The sequence below is a fragment of the Saccoglossus kowalevskii genome, chromosome 22, assembly GCF_978046115.1.
Source record: "Saccoglossus kowalevskii chromosome 22, keSacKowa6.1, whole genome shotgun sequence".
NCBI classification, from domain to species: Eukaryota; Metazoa; Hemichordata; class Enteropneusta; family Harrimaniidae; genus Saccoglossus; species Saccoglossus kowalevskii.
The window spans coordinates 2,257,173-2,277,480 of NC_140662.1; the positions used below are offsets into that span (position 1 = coordinate 2,257,173).

A 20,308-nucleotide genomic window follows, 5' to 3' on the forward strand; every position below is an offset into this window, starting at 1 on the left:
TTTTCGTCTAATAAACACCTGTTTACATAATGTGGGTGTCGGGTAAAATTTTGCTCATAGTAACTTATAAATGTGCACAGCACATGGTAGCATATGGTCTATACGACACCATCACGCATTATAGAACTATCTATGGATAATATATATATAGATATAGTTATAATATTATACAATATATCAAATAATGTTTGAATTAGCATGCATAATAGTTAGCATTATCTCAAATCACATGGGAAATTCTATGGCGTTCGTACGTGTACACGTCAGCACAGTGTCAAATGTTGTTGCACTGTTACCTCAAGGGCTATTGGCTAAACCTACTGCAAGAACATACACCAAAGGACAAAATAACGTCGTGTCCCCAACAATATTCACAGCAGCGAAGTCTTTAAAAACGCCTCTCTAATAATCCTGGGATCATAGATGGTGAGACATAGATGACGAGAGACTTGATTTGCAGATGACGCAGCCATTACAATGGAAAGTTAAGAATATACGTGTCATCAGTTAAATAAATAATGTTAGTATGAAAAAAATAATCAGGATACACAGTTAAAATACGTTAAGTAAATGTGTTACAGCCTATTCGCTTACGTTATTGTCATCCAAAATTACCATCTTGTAATTGTTCAACTGATATGTGTAACAGTTGCCAACCTACACCTAGTAGGTGCACATGGCCGTGCCGTAACTGTTTATACAATTTTTATCTTCGGCGTCTCTGAAAATTTTCTTTAATTTCTATTGGATCTGTTCAGTCGTCCTTTCATGTTTTTGTTGCATAATTTCATTACGCTGACTATATATTAGGACGCGTACAACTTCGTCAAGTCAGAAATTGCGTGCAATTACAAACAATGTTGCCCCCGCCATAATTGAAATGAAAGACGATTGGGGTGTGATCCCGGCTCCAAAAGTGGGGCCCGATGAGTACACACGCTCAGAGCCATGTTGGGACTCAACCCGGTCGTGCTGTAGGACGTTATAATGCTGTCGCGTGAACTTGTATATATATATATATATATATATATATATATATATATATATATATATATATATATATATATATATATATATATATATATATATATATATATATATATATATATATAGTGTTGTATCATATGAACTTTAACCTACCAATGGTAATACTTATCGTACACACATTTAAACTATTGGTATACATAATAAGGAAATGGGTCAGTGAGTCAATAGGTTACACCGCCCTCTATATAGACTGGTTATGCTGAGTTCGTACTGTCTGGACAGATCGACACTCACAACCTCGCAAGATTCCATGTACAAATACTATTTTGTTGTTATGTTACACTACGATATATAACGTATTTGTGAAGATACTATATGTCGTCGGTAAAGTCGACACTCCTGATGTGCCGACCTGTGTGAAATCGTCAACAAGAAGAACAAGCATTTAACCAATACACTTCCAGGTCTACCATAGTTATGGGTAACTGTGTATGTTGTAAAGTGTGCGAAGATGACGCCAAGGCCGAGGCTAGTCCGTCAGAAAGGGAGCCGTTACTTAGCGATCGTGATCAGCGAGGTATTACACTTGACGACACGTTGACTGCTATATTGAGAATTCGATTTTCTTGACATTGGCTTATTCAGTACTGCCTTTATTTAAAGACCAGGTCATCGACCGTAGAATGTTAAGCTTGCGTGATTTACAATGTTCGTGTTTTTTTTGGCAAATTGCCCTTTCTTTGTCTTGTACTTGATTTGAGCGTGTGCCTGCGTTGGCGAGTATGACAGACTATACTGGTCTTTGACTACGATGACTGTAGAATACACCCTCCAAGTATGAATGGTATTCTACATTCAATTACGTGAACTATCTACATATGTTAGTATTGTATTAAACTGATATGAGCAAAACTTTTGTTGATACTGTAGTAAGAGTATACTATCAACTCCGTGTACAGTCAAATACCATATTTAGTCTTCATTTAACAACTCTTCAGTATTATGAATTTGATTTTGAATTAGAAAATTCAAGAGGAAAGCAGCCTGATGTCAAAACTGCTGCAGGAACGTCAACAAGCCCTTACCAGGTAGGAATCATTGCACACTATTTTATTACAAGGTAGTAGTAACTTTAGCTTTTCAGTATTCATGAAAACGATTAAATACACAATCACATGACCTCATATTGACCTTTGTATAATGTGAGAGGTTAATAAATATATATTCCCCTGGTATTCTAAGTGTGCCATCATAACGGACGAGTGACCCCCACTTTTTAGTGTCTGTATCTGCAGCTACACAGGAAGTCACAAGTTCAAGAAGACGTCACACGAGACCGGGAAACTATATATTTGTCATAATTATAACACTGTCCTGACGTACAGTTTCTAGTACGAATTGCTGAATTTTATTTTTTCTGTTTCGAATTTCACTGTTTAAATGCTCTGGCTTAATCTGCAATCGTACTTTAACAAATACAAACCAAGAACGCTCACGTCTGGAAAGTAATATTTGACTTCAAATATTAGTATTTGATGAATTAGTATTAGATATATTACCAATTATTACCAGTTATTCTAGGTCTGTATAGGCATATGCGGTTATTTGACGTGTAAACAAATTATAACATTATGCAGCAAATTACACATTGTTTTCACTTTATTGACTATCACTCAGGTTACCGCACCGCGACGTTTTAAATTATAGAATCTAGTATAGTTCAACCATGTAAGCTAGACTTATGTCAATAGCCAATAGCGTCTAGAAGTCCAGATACGTTTTATAGAATATACATTTTTTATGTTCGATTTTTAATTTTCTAATGTTTTTTTTTTATTTGATTTGCCCGTCAGTCTGCAGCTGAAAGGCATGGAAAACTTAAAAGCGCTGTGACGGGAACAGAAGGGCTTCTGGCTCACGCAAAACAATTAGCGTCGACGACAAAACAGGTTCAGTGAATATCACATTCTTTTCCGTAATTCTGATCACTACATTCGACATAGTGAATAGAGCAGTGCTATGGTGTAGGAAAACTATGGTATAAGGATATGTCTAATTTACAATTAGGAAGTGCACCATCCTTCACTAAAAAATAATATCCCAAGGCTATGATGATGTCAGATTAAAAAAAAGCACATTTTATATGCTGTAATTTTTCCGCGGTCAAGTGGTTTGTGCAGCTGTTCCCTCTCATGCGAGAACAGGCAATCCCTGCTATGCTATTGTAAACACTTTGGACTATACACATTTTATTTGTGTTGTATTTGTTGACAATATATGTGAATCTATGGTGAATGACTAAATGTTTTTGAAGAAATAAATTATGCATTATTATCAGAGAGCATGTGTTGTCTATTTCATGTTACGATATTTCAATATTTTTGTTTTCCAGTTTACTAGTGAAAGTGACAAGGAAGGTACTAAACAAAAACAATCGTATCTCAGGAAACTAAAAACCAAGAAGAGAAAAATACCGAGTTACGCGCATGGTAAGAACTCAATTGTCTTTTGTGTTTAAAAATATGCTGTAAAAGTCAGTGAGTAGTTGTTGAACTTACATTAGATGTAAATTACATATTTTTACTATCATAATCATATTATTTTTCACTTAAAAAGAAAGAAAAAACTTATCTGGCAATAATGAGAAATCGTTTAAAATTTGGATTCAGGTTTCTCATAAAATATTATCGTATGGTTTATATTTAAAGGACAACCCGAACGGTTTTTGTATAACTGTTGTTAGTGATTCGTCAAGGATTGAGTTAAAAACTTTGTTGTTTACATAACAACGAGATCCAGATTTCAAAGAACTTTTTAATAATTGATACACCACCGACAAATGTCCCAAATGAAAAATAATTACACAATTAGTTTCCATGGTAACCGGTTTCACATCACATCATTGCTTTGATGGCAAATTCACCTGAAAACTTCGTGAAAATCCGTCTTAAACTTGTTTTGTATTTATAATTACTTCCAAAATTGCTGTTTCTGTGGTGACCGTGTCCATAACTGCAGAAAGTTCGACAGGAGAAACCTCCTTCATATGTTGGTGTAATCTGTAGTAACTTTATTTTCCTTTTAGACAATGATGACTCCACCGATGACGATGAAGGCAGTAGCAATGAAATGCAACCTAGCACAGAACAGGTAATATACGCATGTGAATGGGGACAATTGTTGTAGTCAGTATAAACACGTGTTATAAAAAATAAAGCGTAATTTTATAAATAAAACGCGACTTTCAGAAGTGCCTTTATGGGTGTATCTCTTTTTGATGTGTGCCCATCTTATTTATGCTCTTAAACAGTCACGCATAACCACAAATTAAAATAAATCACGCCTTTGCCACATTATACACTAATCCATCAGACATAGTCTTTCATATGGAATATGTTTACATTACTATGGATTATTATTACTTTGTAAATTTGATTTTAGTATTTATATTTGACGGCAATAATACTTTTAACATTTGTTCAATAATGAGTGGTTTTAACAAATTACATTCACAGCAATGTAATATAGTCATCGACATTTGTCATTTTGTACATTTCAGATTATTGGTACGAATGTGCAGGAGTTCAGTAAACAAAAACTAGGCATATGGAAGAAAATGAAGAGAAAACTTTATAGTAAGTTGTTTTATTACGAATGTATTTCACTGGCTTTGATTTCCGCCGATATGTCACAAAGTGAAACACGTAAAAGTCGTTCCATGTAACAAGAACATGCATGATATTTATTGCGATGAGAATACAAATAGAATACTTACGGTATTATATAACATGTTTTCTAGGCGTTGGTAAGGCAAGGATGTAATCTAGACGGCACACTATTTATATACATTGCTGTAACATTGTTTTAATTGTATTAAGTTAATTGTAGAACTCAACATAATTAGGCTTTGTTGTATTAAATTATTTTTTACAAAGCATGTCTCGAATAATTACTTTCTTTTATATGGGGTTTGGTTTGGGTTTTATTAATTGGAATGAACTTATGACTAACACTGTACCTTGGATTTTATAATCATTTCGTTTCAGAAAAAGACGAAGAAGATAGTGATATTGAGAACGCATCAGCGCCGGAAACTTCACAACAGGTAGAATGTGTGTAGCATGTAATAGAGTAACTTATACATCCACATAATAGTGGCGAAAACATAGAACGAGCAATGTCGAAAGCGATAGTTCTTTCATTCAAAACAACGATAACGTAATATTGTTTACAAACACTTTAGTATATTTGATTTCTGGTTAATTATTTTATTCTACATTACATTGTCCTGAAACAAACAATGACAAAAAATACACACAAGGTAAAAACGGTGGTCACGTGGTCACGTTTCAAATAAACATCCATAAATTTAGAATCCTGGGCAGTCAACAGTTTCACCGTTTCAAATGACTACTACAATTCGAGGTGAATGCTCATTATATAAAGATATTGTTTATCTTGTAAGTGGTTGCAACATTATTATTCCAGAACAAACCGCAATATCTAGCTATTATTCGTTATCCACAAGTTTAAACTAATTTCAATAGACCTTCCACATAAAAAGCCACACGGCCTTCATTTAACGCTTAAATAGTGTACGGTTGTCTTCAGTCATCACGTCTACTATCTCACTAATCGATGTAACATTTGGAATTGATACATTGATAACATAATATACTTGTTAATTAAATGTCTGACATACTGTTACGTTCCAGTCTGTCGGTGAAAGCAGTAAACGGACAAAAGGCAGATTACGATTGTGGAATAAAAAGAAGAAAAAACGAAAGAAGCAAAATAGTATGGAATAATTTTCGGTGTTTTTTCTGAACTAATCACTAATGTTGATGCAACAATATATGCATTAGCCATAATTAATATTTATTTTTATTTCAGAAGATGGTGAAAGTTCAACAGCTCATGCTACCGGAGTAAGTAACACTGATACGTCACATGCTGCCCAGGATTTGAATGAACCCAGTCAGGTACATTATGATAATACTTTCGCTCAGTATTATTTTAGTCTAGTCAATATTAGTTAGTATAGTTTGTGACCAATTTATAAATAATGAGAGTCATTGACTTATAATTAACCACATACATTTAGCTGATTAACCATATTCTCAAAGCAAAACATTTGTCAATGTAAAGTGTGCTATCTCCCTTTGAAAATGAGATTCATAATATTTTAATAATAACATAAGGGAAAAATTGAGTGAACGTATTCAAACAATTCTTATCTCGACACTATGGGAAAGCATGTCCATTGTAAGCACCACTTCATAATTGAGGGGTAATTGAGCAGTCTATTAGCAGGACTTCCAGTAGAGCGTTTGATGCTATATTTCTATGTGTGGTTACTGGAATAAGGTTTGTACCAAACACTTTTGATGAATAGTAGATGAACGTGTGCACTTGGTAGTAAGCTATGAAGCTATGAATCTTGATTGCTGCGGAGTTTAAATACTAGAAGAGCTAGTTTGAAGTGATGTGCGGTTTCTCATAGTTCGTCTGTTGCTATTTTCTCACACCTGATTTATGATCAAAAATAGTTTATTGCAAGAGTTTTCAGTTTTAACATCGATTTTGAACCTTTTTTGAACATGAACTTTACTTTTACAGCACTTTAATGTTCTGTTGTTCACAAAGAAATCCTTGGATTCCATATGTTAATTACACCCAATCACTAAATATGCAACACAGCAGCAATCACTATCCGGCCTATTTCAAAATTGTTTAGTAAGATAAACTAGCTAACAAATCATACATCAATCTCAGAACTTTCGAGCAGTATTTTAATAAGACAACTGTTAACAAACGTATCGCCTTGGACAAACAACAAATACGTGACGTCAACCCACACTCCAGTCCTTCTTGGCCCGATTCAAACATCACTTTTTTTTTAAATGTGTTGTTGACGCATTTGGGAACTTTATTAGCAAAACGTTCAATTCCTGATAATCAAATTGAATTCTCCTTCTTTCATACCAATGTATCTTCAGCAATTCAATACTATACAGACTTTTATAATAGTCCCAAATCTTCTAAACTGACTAGAGGAAAGGTATACTGCTGCACTTTGAAGAAATACGCGTGTATCTCATAAGTGATGGGTACCTTATATATTTTAAATCAATTTATAGTAGCTATTTTAAAACAATATGTGTTTTTGTTTATAGTTATTTGCTGAAATGAAGACCACTGAAGATGACTATGAAGACAGGTTAGAACAGGCACAGACAGACGTAGCTGAATTGTTATTAAATACAAAACAGATTGCCAAGAAATTAGAGAAATGGTCTTAACTAACAGAACAAAATATTACATCATGCTTTGTTTTCTTGTTATCACCAAATACACACAATTTTTGATACTTTTCATAGATTTGGCGATGTTTTAATTCACTGTGATTGGATTAAATTACAATAACCACATCATTTACATTTATTATTAGTACATTTTTATACATATTCAAGTGTAATACCAGTTTGTATATGTCATCCGTTTTTTCTACTTTTACTATTACGATGTGTTTGTGTTCACGTGACGGTAAGCCAGCGTCATTCATAATTCAGGTGTTCTGTAGTGCAAAGTTAAGAACGTGACAATATTTTCATAAACTTCATTGTACATTTTGAAATTATAATTATTCATATTCATACATAATCTTTCATCGTCATTGAAGAATTTAATTGCCTTTCACGAATAACAAACATGACAAACTATTATGTGCTGATACTTATCTCTATCGAAAATATTAAACATATTTAGACAAATGTACAATTCAAATCAGTTCAATTTATGTATGTATGTATGTATTTGTGTATGTTTCCTCAGGACGTGCCTACATCGAGCTCCGCAAAAACTGCTATTTTTTACCTTGGTTCAAGATAAGTGCTCACTAGTTTTGATTTAATATCCTTTGTAAATAGTTTATAGTACTACTTGGTGTCTTCTTGGCAGTTTTTGGCATAAATCTGCCGTGTTTCTGTTGGTTTTTAGTTTTTGTGTTTTGTGTCACTCGCCAGGGGCTTTCCAAGATGGCCGCCGCCTTGGCGAGTGCACGTGTCAATCCCTTTTTTGGGTTGACACGTAAGCATGGTGTCAAGTGTGTGTCACTTGAAGGAGTTAAAATTGAGACCTATGTTGAAAGTTTTTCTGGATTGGTTGGCCCTGAAAATGTAGTGGCTGCCTCTCGTGCGAATGGTAGCGTTGTTGTGTTTTTTAACTCGCTTGACTGTGCGGAGTCTGTTTGTGTAACTGGGTGCAGCATCGAGAACCAGTTCCTCACTGTTCAACCACTGGTTAAACCTGCCACAAAAGTCGTGTTATCTGGTGTTCCTCCTTTCATACCAGACTACTTGTTGCAAGAGCAATTGTCAAGGTATGGAAAAGTAGTCAGTAAGGTCAATATAATTCCACTTGGCTGTAAAAACCCGAGCTTGAGGCATGTGAAAGGTTTTCGCAGGCAGGTATATATGTTATGTGATCACGATAAACTTGAAGGTGTGATAAATGTAATGTTTGAAGAACGAATGTACCCTGTTTATTTGTCCACGGGCGAAATCGTTTGTTACAAATGTCATAGAAAAGGTCATACTCAGCGCAACTGCAGTGAAAATATAATAACCGTGTCTGCACACACTGCTACCATCAACAATGCACCAAGCTGTGTATCACCCGATCAAAATAATCAAACTGAAAACTCGCAATCTGTTGATCAAAACAATGCACCAAGCAGTGTATCACCCGATGAAAATAATCAAACTGAAAATTCACAATCTGACGATCAAAATAATCAAACTGAAAATTCGCAATCTGCCGATCAAAATAATCAAACTGAAAATTCGCAAACTGAAACTCAAAATGATAATAATAGTACGGATTTCAACTTAAACCAAACCGATGATACTACCACAAATGAAATGCAAACTGATAATGCTATTGATAACGAAAACAATTTAAACGATACTGTTGAAAAAGAATTAAATGATACTGATGGTGGCACGCTTACTGGTAATTGTTATTTAAATGAATGTACTGTAACTGAGGTTCAAACTGATGGCACGCGTGCTGGTAATTGTAATGTTAATGAGTCAAATAAGGTTAATGAAAGCGATGATGATTTTTCACACACGTCAGATATTGTAATAGATGAGGAGAGGGTACGAACCCCTCACTCTCAGCCACCTCCTTCGGGAGACTTTACATTCTCTCTTTCCCCTCCTCAGGATTTCGTCAGGTTTTCTGTATCTGACAATTTGCCGGGTTCGGGAGATGGTGACGTATTTGATAAAGGGCGAATCGAGTCACCTGGTGATAGAGACGATAATGAGTCAATCATGTCAGATATGTCTGACTTGTCTGCAGTCAGCTGTATGGAAGAAACGACTTCTGAAACAAAAGAGAAAGAATATCAAGTGTAGCACTGGCACGTTTTGTAAAGGACACTTTTAACTCCAGAAAACTTATAGAGCAAGAAACTGCCTTTTGTCCGGACCTTGGATTACTTGCGCGATTTTTAAACAAATATCGTACAAAACCCAGCTTCTCCGCTTCCGAAAAGATACGGCTACAGCGCATGACTAGTCGTATCTGGAATCCTGTAAAACAGACCGAGGGTACTAGTGCACGCGATGTAATAAACGAACCCTCTTGTTTAAAGCAGGAGATAATGTATAAGCGGCGAGGTATTTTCTCGCAATCTGATATTGATTCAATTGACTGAATTATTTGTTTTAATTATGTCTCACAATAAGGTTTATAATTCACACTCCGTGAATAAGCGTCACTTGCTTGGTTACTGCGCTAGTACAGAATGTGTTTCTCACTCTGGTCAGGTTGTATCATTATCATCTGAACTCACACCCAATATGTGATGTGATGTCACGAAGAGGCAAACAATAAAAGAAATAAATATATTCTTTGTTCTCTACATTGTGGAACGTCATTTGTTTAACTTATTTTTAATGTCCAGCGGTTTACGGTTTTGTCCGTCACCGCGTTTTTACATCCAATTTTTCTGCTATCTTAATGAACTCAGACTTTCATTTTCCACACGCACCTGCAACTCGCGTGATCGCGATAGGCTTTGTCTGGTGCTGCTTACCTTTGTTTTGTCTACACGTTTGTATTGTCTTAAAGTATGGACTCGCGCTATCATTTGATTTTGAGTTGCCTGCTACTATTGATTGCTTCTTTTAGCCAAGTCGTGTCAGATTTTTCTACTCTTACCTGGAATGTTCGAGGATGTCGTGACACCTTGAAAAGATACCAAATTTTCGAATTTTTAAAAATCAATCATCAGATTGACTTTTATTTTTTACAAGAAACGCATAGTGTTTCATCAGACGAAGCAGTATGGCAACTTGTCTGGAGAGCCCCCATTCTATTTTCGCACTGAGATTCACACTCCGCCGGTATCGCAATTTTGTTGAATCCTAATAAAAAGTATGATGTTTTACATGTCAATAATGCCATCCCTGGACGGCTATTGCATGCCCACATTAATGTAAATGGTTCTCCTGTACATCTTATCAACATTTATGCTCCAACAGACGGTACTGAAAGAGCAGAGTTCTTTCAAAGGCTTAAAAATGTATTAAATGGCTTAAATGATGATCCCGTAATCTTAGGCGGGGATTTCAATTGTACGATCAATCCCGATATGGATAGATGCGATAGTCGGGAGCTTCACTTGCCTTCATCTAGGCTATTACAGTCAATTGTACGTCGCTTTAAACTTGTTGACGCGTGGCGCTTTCATAACAGTACGACTAGACAATACACATGGTCCAGAAATGCTAGTAAATCGCGAATTGATACATTTTACATATCAAAGTCAAGTACATCGCGCATTATTTCTACAACAATTGAACCACACGGCAATATATCTGATCATTCTTTGGTAAAATTACGTTTATCCTTCACACACTTAAGTAACCGTAATCTTCAATATACACTCACTCACACACAGAGTATTGTCTGTGTTAATAACTCTCTTTCTTGCCCGGTACAGTTCAAGTGTGGCATCCGTCAAGGATGCTCACTGTCCGGACAATTATATTCAATAGCAATTGAGCCGTTGTTGCACAAAATTTGAACCCGTAGTGGTATTCATTGTATGGTGAAAGTTATCGAAGCGAAAAGTTAAAAAAGAGACTTTCAAACTATTTTGGTACAAACATTTTGTTTCAACAACAGCCTGACCCATGTAAACCTGAATTGGTCTATAGCAATAAAGTATCGCTCGAAGATGTCATAAACATTGCTGCCAAATTCCATTCAGAGTTACAACATGAAGATGAGACTTCTGTGAGCACTTCCAGGATGAGTGATATTGATACGACTTCAAACACATCTACACTTTTCCATGCATCACAAATAATTCGCAAAGAACTCAGAAAGTGTGAGGGGTTGGAGATTAATCCAGTAGATAGTTCCACAATCACGTTAGAACAAGCAGTTAAAATGATTCCAGATAATGTGTATAGATTTTTGCATTGGATCTTCAAAAGGAATGATGGTGATGAACCTATAGATGAGCACTATTCTTTGAGAACATCCAACAACAGGAATCTACACGGACAGATATTATCAGTTGGTCAGGACATGATCCATATAGTGTCCAGAGGTGCAAAACGTACACCTAAACATGTTGGGCTAGCAATGTCCATACGACATACGACAGGACCAAAGCAGGTAGTATCAATGGTACACAAGCTAGCACACTGTGTCAGTTATGAAGACCTGGAGAGAATTGACACTGCTATTGCAATGGATCAACAGAGGAAAGCAGCTGCAGATGGTGTCATAATTCCATCAAATATACAGCATGGAGATTTTGTTCAGTTTGCTGCAGACAATGATGATATCAATGAAGAAACATTAGATGGGAAACACACAACCCATGCTACAACTATGGTAATGTATCAGCGCCAGAATTCAGTAATTACGGAAGGCTGTTTTGGAATAGTACCAACTGAGATGCAGGGGAAAATAATACCACCTAGACAACGAGCACTTAGTAACCCAACAATTTGTCACACAATCCTACAGTACAATCGTCATGGAAGACGTCCTAATCCAAATCTTCTTGGAAAAGTAGACAGTAAATGGTTTTCTGATATTGAATCATGTGAGCAAGCTGCTAACATTGATTTACAATGGCTTATTGTTAGGTGCTGTCCTATAAAGCTATTTGAAGTTGAATTTGAAAGGCTTACTACCCAGCAAATCCCTGGATGGACAGCTTACAGTGCAATGATTTCCTCTACAGTACCAAAAATACCATCAATTGGGTACTGCCCAATGCTTCCAGCATCACCTACTGAATGGAGCACTATGTAACATCAATTTGGTACTGCCCAATGCTTCCAGCATCACCTACTGAATGGAGCACTGTGTATACAGTGATGACAAATGTGTGCAAGATGACTAGGATACTTGGGCAAGATTACAGTGTTCTGACATTCAATGAGGCTATATACTGTAAAGCCAAAGAAATTCAGTGGAGGTGTACTGAAGAGTTTAACAAAACAGTATTGAGAATGGGTGGTTTCCACATAGCACTAACATTCCTGGTAGTGATTGGAAAGAAATATGCTGACAGTGGTATTGAAGACATCCTTATAGAATCACAGGTGTATGGCAGCAGTACAATAGGTAATCTACTGAAAGGCAAAACTTACAATCGTGGAGTAAGAGCTCACAAACTGGTAATAAAGGCCCTGTTCAGACTAAGGTGGCAGGCATTTTGTAAGTGGATACAAGGCAATGAGATATATTGTGATGTTGACTTCATCAACGACAAACTTCAAGAGTGTCAGTCTGCTGTTTTGAATGATAACATACCTAGTCTGGAAGTAGCGCTCTCTCAGTTATGTGACGCCATCAATATTGTGCATGATGCACTTAACAGATTCTGCATTACAAGATGTGCATCATCACAAACATTCACTTTCTGGAATGATTACATCGAAATGGTTAATATACTATTGCGATTCATAAGAGCTGAACGAGCAAGCAACTGGGAACTACGTCTGGCAGCAGTTATAGAGATGTTACCACTATTCTTTGCCTTTGACCGTACCAACTATGCCCGATGGGTGTCAGTGTATATAAGCGACATGAAGCTCCTACCAGATTGTTCCCCCGAAGTACATGCACAATTTGTACAAGGGAATCATGCTGTTGCTCGTTCTACAAATAAGTTTAGTGTAGTCTGGAGAGATATGGCACTCGAACAAACAGTAAAACAAGATAGTAAGGTAAAAGGTGGGATTGTTGGGTTTACTTTACGACCAGGAGCCCTTGATAGATGGTTTATCACTGCTCATGAACGCACATCTATTACAACCTCTATGAAAGTGATGTGTGATATGGTGGGAGAAACACATGCAAAGCACAAAGAAGCTACTCCAGTCCGCATACAGCGCGATGGAGGAGATGTCAATAAGATAATTAGCACTGTCACTAACTACATGGCAGACCCGTTTGACATAGAAGTGGACCTGGCATCACTTACCAACATTGCCACTGGCATAGTGATACCACCAGCAATTTCTACTCGGCTTATAAATGCCAGAGACATAGGGATGAAAGCAATGAATCAATTTGTGGAAGACAGACTAAATACAAACAGAATAGGATTTTTTCAACCATTGAATAGACATAACATAAACACATTCGCATCTATGGGCAAGAAAATAAAGAAGAAGGTTGGTGGAGAGCAGACAGTGGCCATCAATGCAGATAGAGAGTTGTTTAGTCGGCTTGTAGTGGCTGCTCAAACAAGAGAAATTAATCTCAAAGATGTTTTCAAACATGAGCTGTCCACAGTTCCATATGCATTGGCCCATGCTGATGGTTCTCTGCTAAAACAGCAAAAAGTAAGCTACTGCCTGAATTAGAGAAAGAAGCGGAATCACAACACCAATTGCCAGCATCCAACATCCCAACAGCATGGATGATAGACGGCATGGCAATTCTGCAGATGGTTAAACAAGGAGGTGCATCCTGCTTCGGGGAACTTGCTGAGGTGCTTTTCAAAATAGTTCACCAACCTCTACAGAGATATAAATGCTGTACAAGAGTAGATATCGTTTTCAATAGATACGATGCAAAAGATTCCATCAAGGCTTTTGAGAGAGCCCGAAGGCAATCCTCACAGAGCTATGAAGTTAAAATCCATGGCCCTAACACACCGATACCAACACAGTGGAGTAAGTATATTGGTAATCCTAGAAATAAAGAACAACTGGTAGACTTCTTATCAGAATCATGGTGCAAAAAGGCACAATTGTTACTTAAACCAGATGAGAAAATTATAGTTGCAGGAGGGTTCAAGGATGGTCTCATTGCTCGCATGGCATCTACTGGTGGAGTTGTCGATGTCGAAGATCTGTTCTCATCACATGAAGAAGCAGATACCAGGCTTTTACTTCATGTTGCACATGCTTCAGAAGAATACCCTCGAGTCGTGGTGTGGTCTCCAGATACTGATGTTGCAGTACTCTGTGTATACTTCAATCACTCCTTGGAATCTGTCCAAGAACTATGGTTCCATACTGGTGTGAAGGATAAATCTCGATTCATACCCACCCATCCCATATCTGATGCATTAGGTCAACAATTGTGCAAACTGTTGTCAGCAGTACACACATTAACTGGATGTGATTCCGCCAGCAGTCTTGCAAGGGTTGGCAAACTTAAGCCATGGAAGCTTGTCAGGAAGAACCCAGACAAGTTTGGAAGCCTTATGGACTTATATACCTCTGATAGAACTAACATCAATAGAACTTCTGATAATTATTATCTATGATGCAACAGCTGACTCAGCGGATGTGAATGGTGTGCGGCATAAACTTTTCTGTCGCAGACAAGCAAAGAATGAAGCCCTTCCACCAACATCTGATAGTTTAGAGCAGCATTCCAAACGTGTAAACTACTAAACTTATATATGGAAGCAAGCATTGGAGGCTCAGCCAGTCATTCACTCCCCTATTGGTAATGGATGGCATTACAGTGGCGATGGTCACATGTTTCCGACACCAATGACACAGTCACCTGCCCCTGAAGCTCTTCTAGAACTCATTACATGTGAGTGCAAGAAAGCAAAGTGTGAACGAAACTGCAGTTGTGCGAGACAAAGCATGGCATGCACAGATGCCTGTTTATGTATGAATGGTGATGATTGTAATCCACATAAAGTCGCTATTAGTGTTGACCCAGAAGAATCAGATACAGCGGACGACTCTGATATGGATATGGACATATAAAATACTTGTGATATTAGCTGTGATAATAATGGCATTATTATTGTATAGCTGTATAGTTTGTGTGTTATCATTTAGAATTAGAATATATCTTGTACATGAGTCATATGTATTTCCATATTGAACTGTATACAACTAATGTATTGCAGATATACACTGTAGAATTATTTTTCTATTATTTCGTGGAAATCTTTATTTTGTCATATTCTTATGTTTTGCATTTCATAACTTTACTATACTATGCAAACTATCATTTCTATGGGTTTTTGTCCTTTGAAATCATTTTGCGAAATTATTTAAGTTCATCAGTTAGTACATAACTTGGAAAATTGTTTCTTTATTGGTATGTTAATTTAGTAGTAACATAATTATGATCTGTGTAAGTTACCATCTAGTAAATCAACAAACTATGCCAAAAATATATATTCAGTGCATTCTCAACCTTTTAACTAAGGGTAGACCATTAAAAACTCGGGCCGGTGACAGCAGAATTGGAAAAACAATTGCACAGGAAAAAAATATGGGAAAAGGGGGGAAAAGTAGCATATTGACAAAACAAAAATTTGCACAAAACTAGATGAAGAAAACAAATATGTTGCACAGTTGTTCTGCCACCACCCCCCAGCTTTTCCAATGGATCACTCCTAAGCAATACTATGTACAATAAGAAATACAATACATAAACTTGATTAACAATGTTGGATGACTGGAATTTGTTTTTACTGATTAAAAACAACAATATTTAAACCAGACAATTTTCGTTATTTTATGGTGAAATTTAGAGTTTGTCAAAAATCGTTTTTTAACAGTGTACAACAATCCTCGAAATCTACACCTTGCTACCACTTTTTAGGGACACCCCCCCCCCCCCAAATAAGTTCCCAAAGGACACTTCTATGAAAAAAAAACATGGTTGTTGCTTTTCACAAGGGGGGTGCTACGTCTGTGAAAGTTTTCACCCTGGGCCCCTAGACTATTAAGCTATTATCCTGTCGCAGATGTGAATTCATATAGCAGGCTATGAACTGTATTTTGCTCTTCGATGTCTCGCTTTTTAACCATGTTTTACAATAGAAAGGAAATCCCACGAATCGATGAATTGTCTCAATTTATTATCTTTACAATTGCTACTCAGTAGTAGCATTTATGTCGCAGTAATTTAGTGATGTCATCATTTCGTAGGGATCGGAAAGTGAAAGTGAATATATTGTTGAATATTGTTTACCATATATTACTGGTCATCGCCGTGGAATCGTAATTGGCAAATGGATATGATACGTAACACGATTCACATTGGCTTCGTCATTAGTGTTGTCGTCACGGGATGCCTACTAGTATATAGCTCAGGTCAATGCTCTCTGGAAGTGTTATTAGCTTGTAAATAAACGACGAGGGGTTCTGTAAACATACGTTAAATAAGTGATTAACATATTCATTAGCATAGCCATACCTCAAATAAACAATCGCTCAGGGTGACTAAATTGGGCCTTCAATAATTTGTCATTTTACAAAACTTAACCATTTTTTTATGCCCTCTCAAAATGGTCTTCCATATTTTCTTTGGAGGTCACATGATTCGCCGTAACTTCATGGCAGCCCCGAAATCAATCTTTGAACACAAAAATATGCAGTCAATATTAGCAAGCTGGATGTGTACTCTAAAGTATAAGGGAACTTCTGTACTCTTTTTAATTAAATTGAAGCTAAAAACAAACAAAAAATAATATTTGTTTGATGGAAGAATATAAAATACATTATATTGCGTATCTTTCTGGAAAATGCGAACAATTGCACTGGATTCAAGTTTGCAGCTATACATATTATTACATTATCGGTAGTTATCTTGTTACGTTATCAGTTGGAGAAAAATATATTACATTATCAGTTATTTTGCGTTACATTATCGGTTGCCCTTTTTGTTGCATTATCGGTTTTTTAGTACAATATTGGTTAATTCGTGTTACATTATCGGTGAATGATACACTATCGGGAATTCATTACATTATCGGGTCCATCTCCTGTCACATATTGAGTAATGGATTCTTATGAATGCTCGTGCTAGTAAGCTGGATGACACAGCGCTAGACATGTGTTAATTCCATGTGATCTAATCATTATATTTATTTTCTTCATAGAAAATATTCTGTTGAATCACTGTTGAATCTAACTAATGTGGTGAATACCACATACCTGTGCAAATTTGCCTATAATCTGAACGAACTCCTCTAAGCCTAATAATTGGCTATGTTTACACCATCTTTGCCAGCCAAGGATCATTTTTCCGGCCGAAGCCTCAACATTAACCTTTGGCAGATTTCACCACTTTTTACTGTATGTCGCACGCCCTCAAACGATTATAAGCGCTTAGTGCTGTATCTGAGGAAAATGACGTGTTTGTTGCAAACACAGTCCCTCGACTGTGTTGCAACGAAGACCGAATAGGGAAAGTCGATAAGTTATCAGTTTCGACAGTTTTGTCAGCTTACTAAAACACAGTTTGCACAAATATTTAGACATTCCATCATCCTCATTCACTTGTCCACAAACAATTTTCAACGTTGGAATAAGAAATTTTGAAAACGTGTCAACGAATATAGACCTTCTGTTCTCGACTCCGGGTGAATCAGCGCAAAGCCTACACGCCGCTATTATTTTAATCTGTGATGAGCTCTCCGTTCTTAACATTTACAATACAGCAACTCTGATTTGGTGGCGCCAGCACCTTGACGCGCCCAATCAAATGACTCAATTTAGCTGCAGTGAAATACAGCTTTTCCTAACACGATCACGCACGGGTTCGTGGGCCGGTTTTGAATGGCGGGCTTCAGCGAAACTGTGCGATTCGGACGATGCGTTTACACATGGCGGTAAAAAGAGAAATTCTCCGATTTTTAAAAGTCCAACTTTGCCGTTCTCACAAACACGATTTCTGTAATTATAAAAGGTGTGCGCATGCTTTATGCCCTTTGAGTGCGTACTGTACGCAGCAACGCTTGAGAGTAAATGACGCGTCGGCGACGATCCTGGGGTGAAAGGACGATAAAACAAAGGGAGTTATGGGATTAAATTTGACTAAAACAAAAGAGGTTTAGGAGGATTATTTTGGCTGAGACTTCTTTTCTTTTTACCTTCATGTTTCATTGGAGCCCGAGCCGGCTCGAACCAGCCAAAGTGGTCGTGTATATGCGTTTCGGCTCAAGCTAAGTTCGGTTCCAATAAACTCTTGTTTTAACGTTTGGGATGAACTCCGGTAGGCCCAGACAGGGCTACGACAATGCACAGTCCCTCTATCCATGGATATCAGAGTGATAGAGGGACTGTGTACAATGTATACGCATCGGGGGCAACTATCGGGCCAAAATCACGGCCTCAATCGTCTTCGATTCTTCAAGTAACCTCTCATTTCAATTATGGCGGAGACATCGTTCGCAATTTTGCATAATTTCTGGCTCGACAAAGAGGTACTCGCTCTAAAATAATCTACTAGTATATATATTTGGCAGAGTAAAGTAATTATAGATTGATAGCTCAACGGGAAACAGAAAAATGGCGTGCAAAATTATGCGACAAAGCCTGACTGGACGACTAAACAGATCCAATGGAAATTAAAGACACTTTCTAGAGACACCGAAGATAAAACTTTGAAGATGGTAAATTTGCATGACAATAACTTAAGCGATTAGCCTGTAACACATTCATCTGGCGTATTTTAACTGCCGTGTAATATGTTTAGTCGAGATACCCAAATCATAACACCAGTGCATTGTCTCAGGCTCATTACCGTTTTTTTTTTTCTCTCAGCTCAACAGGATAATACTCTGGCAAGCATCGTGCCATGCACGGTTACTAAAAAAGACGGTTAGGAATCAAACCATGTTCTTTTCATTGGATGCGTGTCGCGGGTAAACATTTTAGTAACCGTGTGCCATGTAAAGAAACATCACCACAATCACGACACCGAAATCGTTTTCAGCCATGTTTCAGTAATTGAGGACGCTGTTACGTTCGACTCTGAACGAACTCCATTGAATCGGGCGGATTTCGGGAGTATGTGGACAGATGGCATATTCATTAAAGAAGCAAACAACAACTCGGACCGAATAATGCATTTTAGATTTTCTGAGGAAAGAATGGAACTGGAAGTTATCCTAAATAAACATAAAGTTATGATGATATTATTACTCCGTTATTATAGATATAATGCATGCGTGATGACAATCAGTGATGTAATATACCAATTCGAGGCTTGTTACTAGGGCTAGAGGTAAATTTAATTTAATGCATATAGGATATTACATCACTACAGATAAAAAAACATACATTGTCTTGATTAAATTAATTTCTAAACATAACATCTAGCAATTTGTGAAAGTAAATAAATATTCCATGTTCCTCTCAGCAGCAACGACCGACAACATGGTGTCACGGATTACATCTCCTTTCAAGCCACTGCATATACACACACTTTAGAGAGTTTGCGCATTTTTTTGTTTTAAATTATAAATTATTATTGTCAATCAATAAAAGTTTCCTCCCGTGTGCTTAAGGTCACGTGTTACAATGCAAGTTGAAGTATATTGTAAAATTTATAATTGGTATTAATAAATGTTTGTACTTTTCTACCTGCTGGAATATATACTATTGTGAACAAAATGGTAATACTTCAAAGAAAATAGAACAATGTTCATGGGAACAAACTTCCGAAAATTGGGCCCAAAAAATAACAATTTCAAAGTCACAATATATCGTCTAAAAAGAGCCGTAGATTATAATTAAGTTATTCTATATAGCTAACTAAATAAACGTAATTTATAATTTTGATAGTCTAACTAGCTATTTTATTGAATGATATTGTAGTTGGCGACTGCGTGTAGTGCGGTTCGTAAATACTTTTAGTGGGTTTCATATGAATATATTTTTGCGTCAAATATCGATAACGGTCACGGTGAAAGTCTATGCAGTCTGTGCGCACATAATTCCTGTTATGCGTGATTATTTGTTATTCTTCACATTGCAGTGTGGGACCCCTCCGCTTTTAATCATGAGTA

At 36.8% G+C, this 20,308-nt stretch overlaps 1 protein-coding gene across 2 annotated transcripts; it reads left to right on the plus strand.

Moving 5' to 3' along the window:
- Window positions 1-1,222: 1,222 nt before the first annotated feature.
- LOC102806533 (uncharacterized) lies at window positions 1,223-7,767 on the plus strand. Of its 2 annotated transcripts, none has more exons than XM_006821176.3 (10): window positions 1,223-1,564; window positions 2,011-2,075; window positions 2,841-2,936; window positions 3,380-3,476; window positions 4,073-4,137; window positions 4,547-4,622; window positions 5,034-5,092; window positions 5,703-5,784; window positions 5,881-5,969; window positions 7,164-7,767. In XM_006821176.3, the coding sequence occupies exons 1-10, from the start codon at window positions 1,465-1,467 to the stop codon at window positions 7,287-7,289; spliced, it is 855 nt and encodes a 284-aa protein (XP_006821239.2). In that variant the 5' UTR covers window positions 1,223-1,464; the 3' UTR covers window positions 7,290-7,767. The 2 variants fall into 2 exon arrangements, with proteins under 2 accessions (XP_006821239.2, XP_085352005.1); XM_085495879.1 differs by having other exon boundaries at window positions 5,884-5,969.
- The last annotated feature ends 12,541 nt before the right edge of the window (window positions 7,768-20,308 follow it).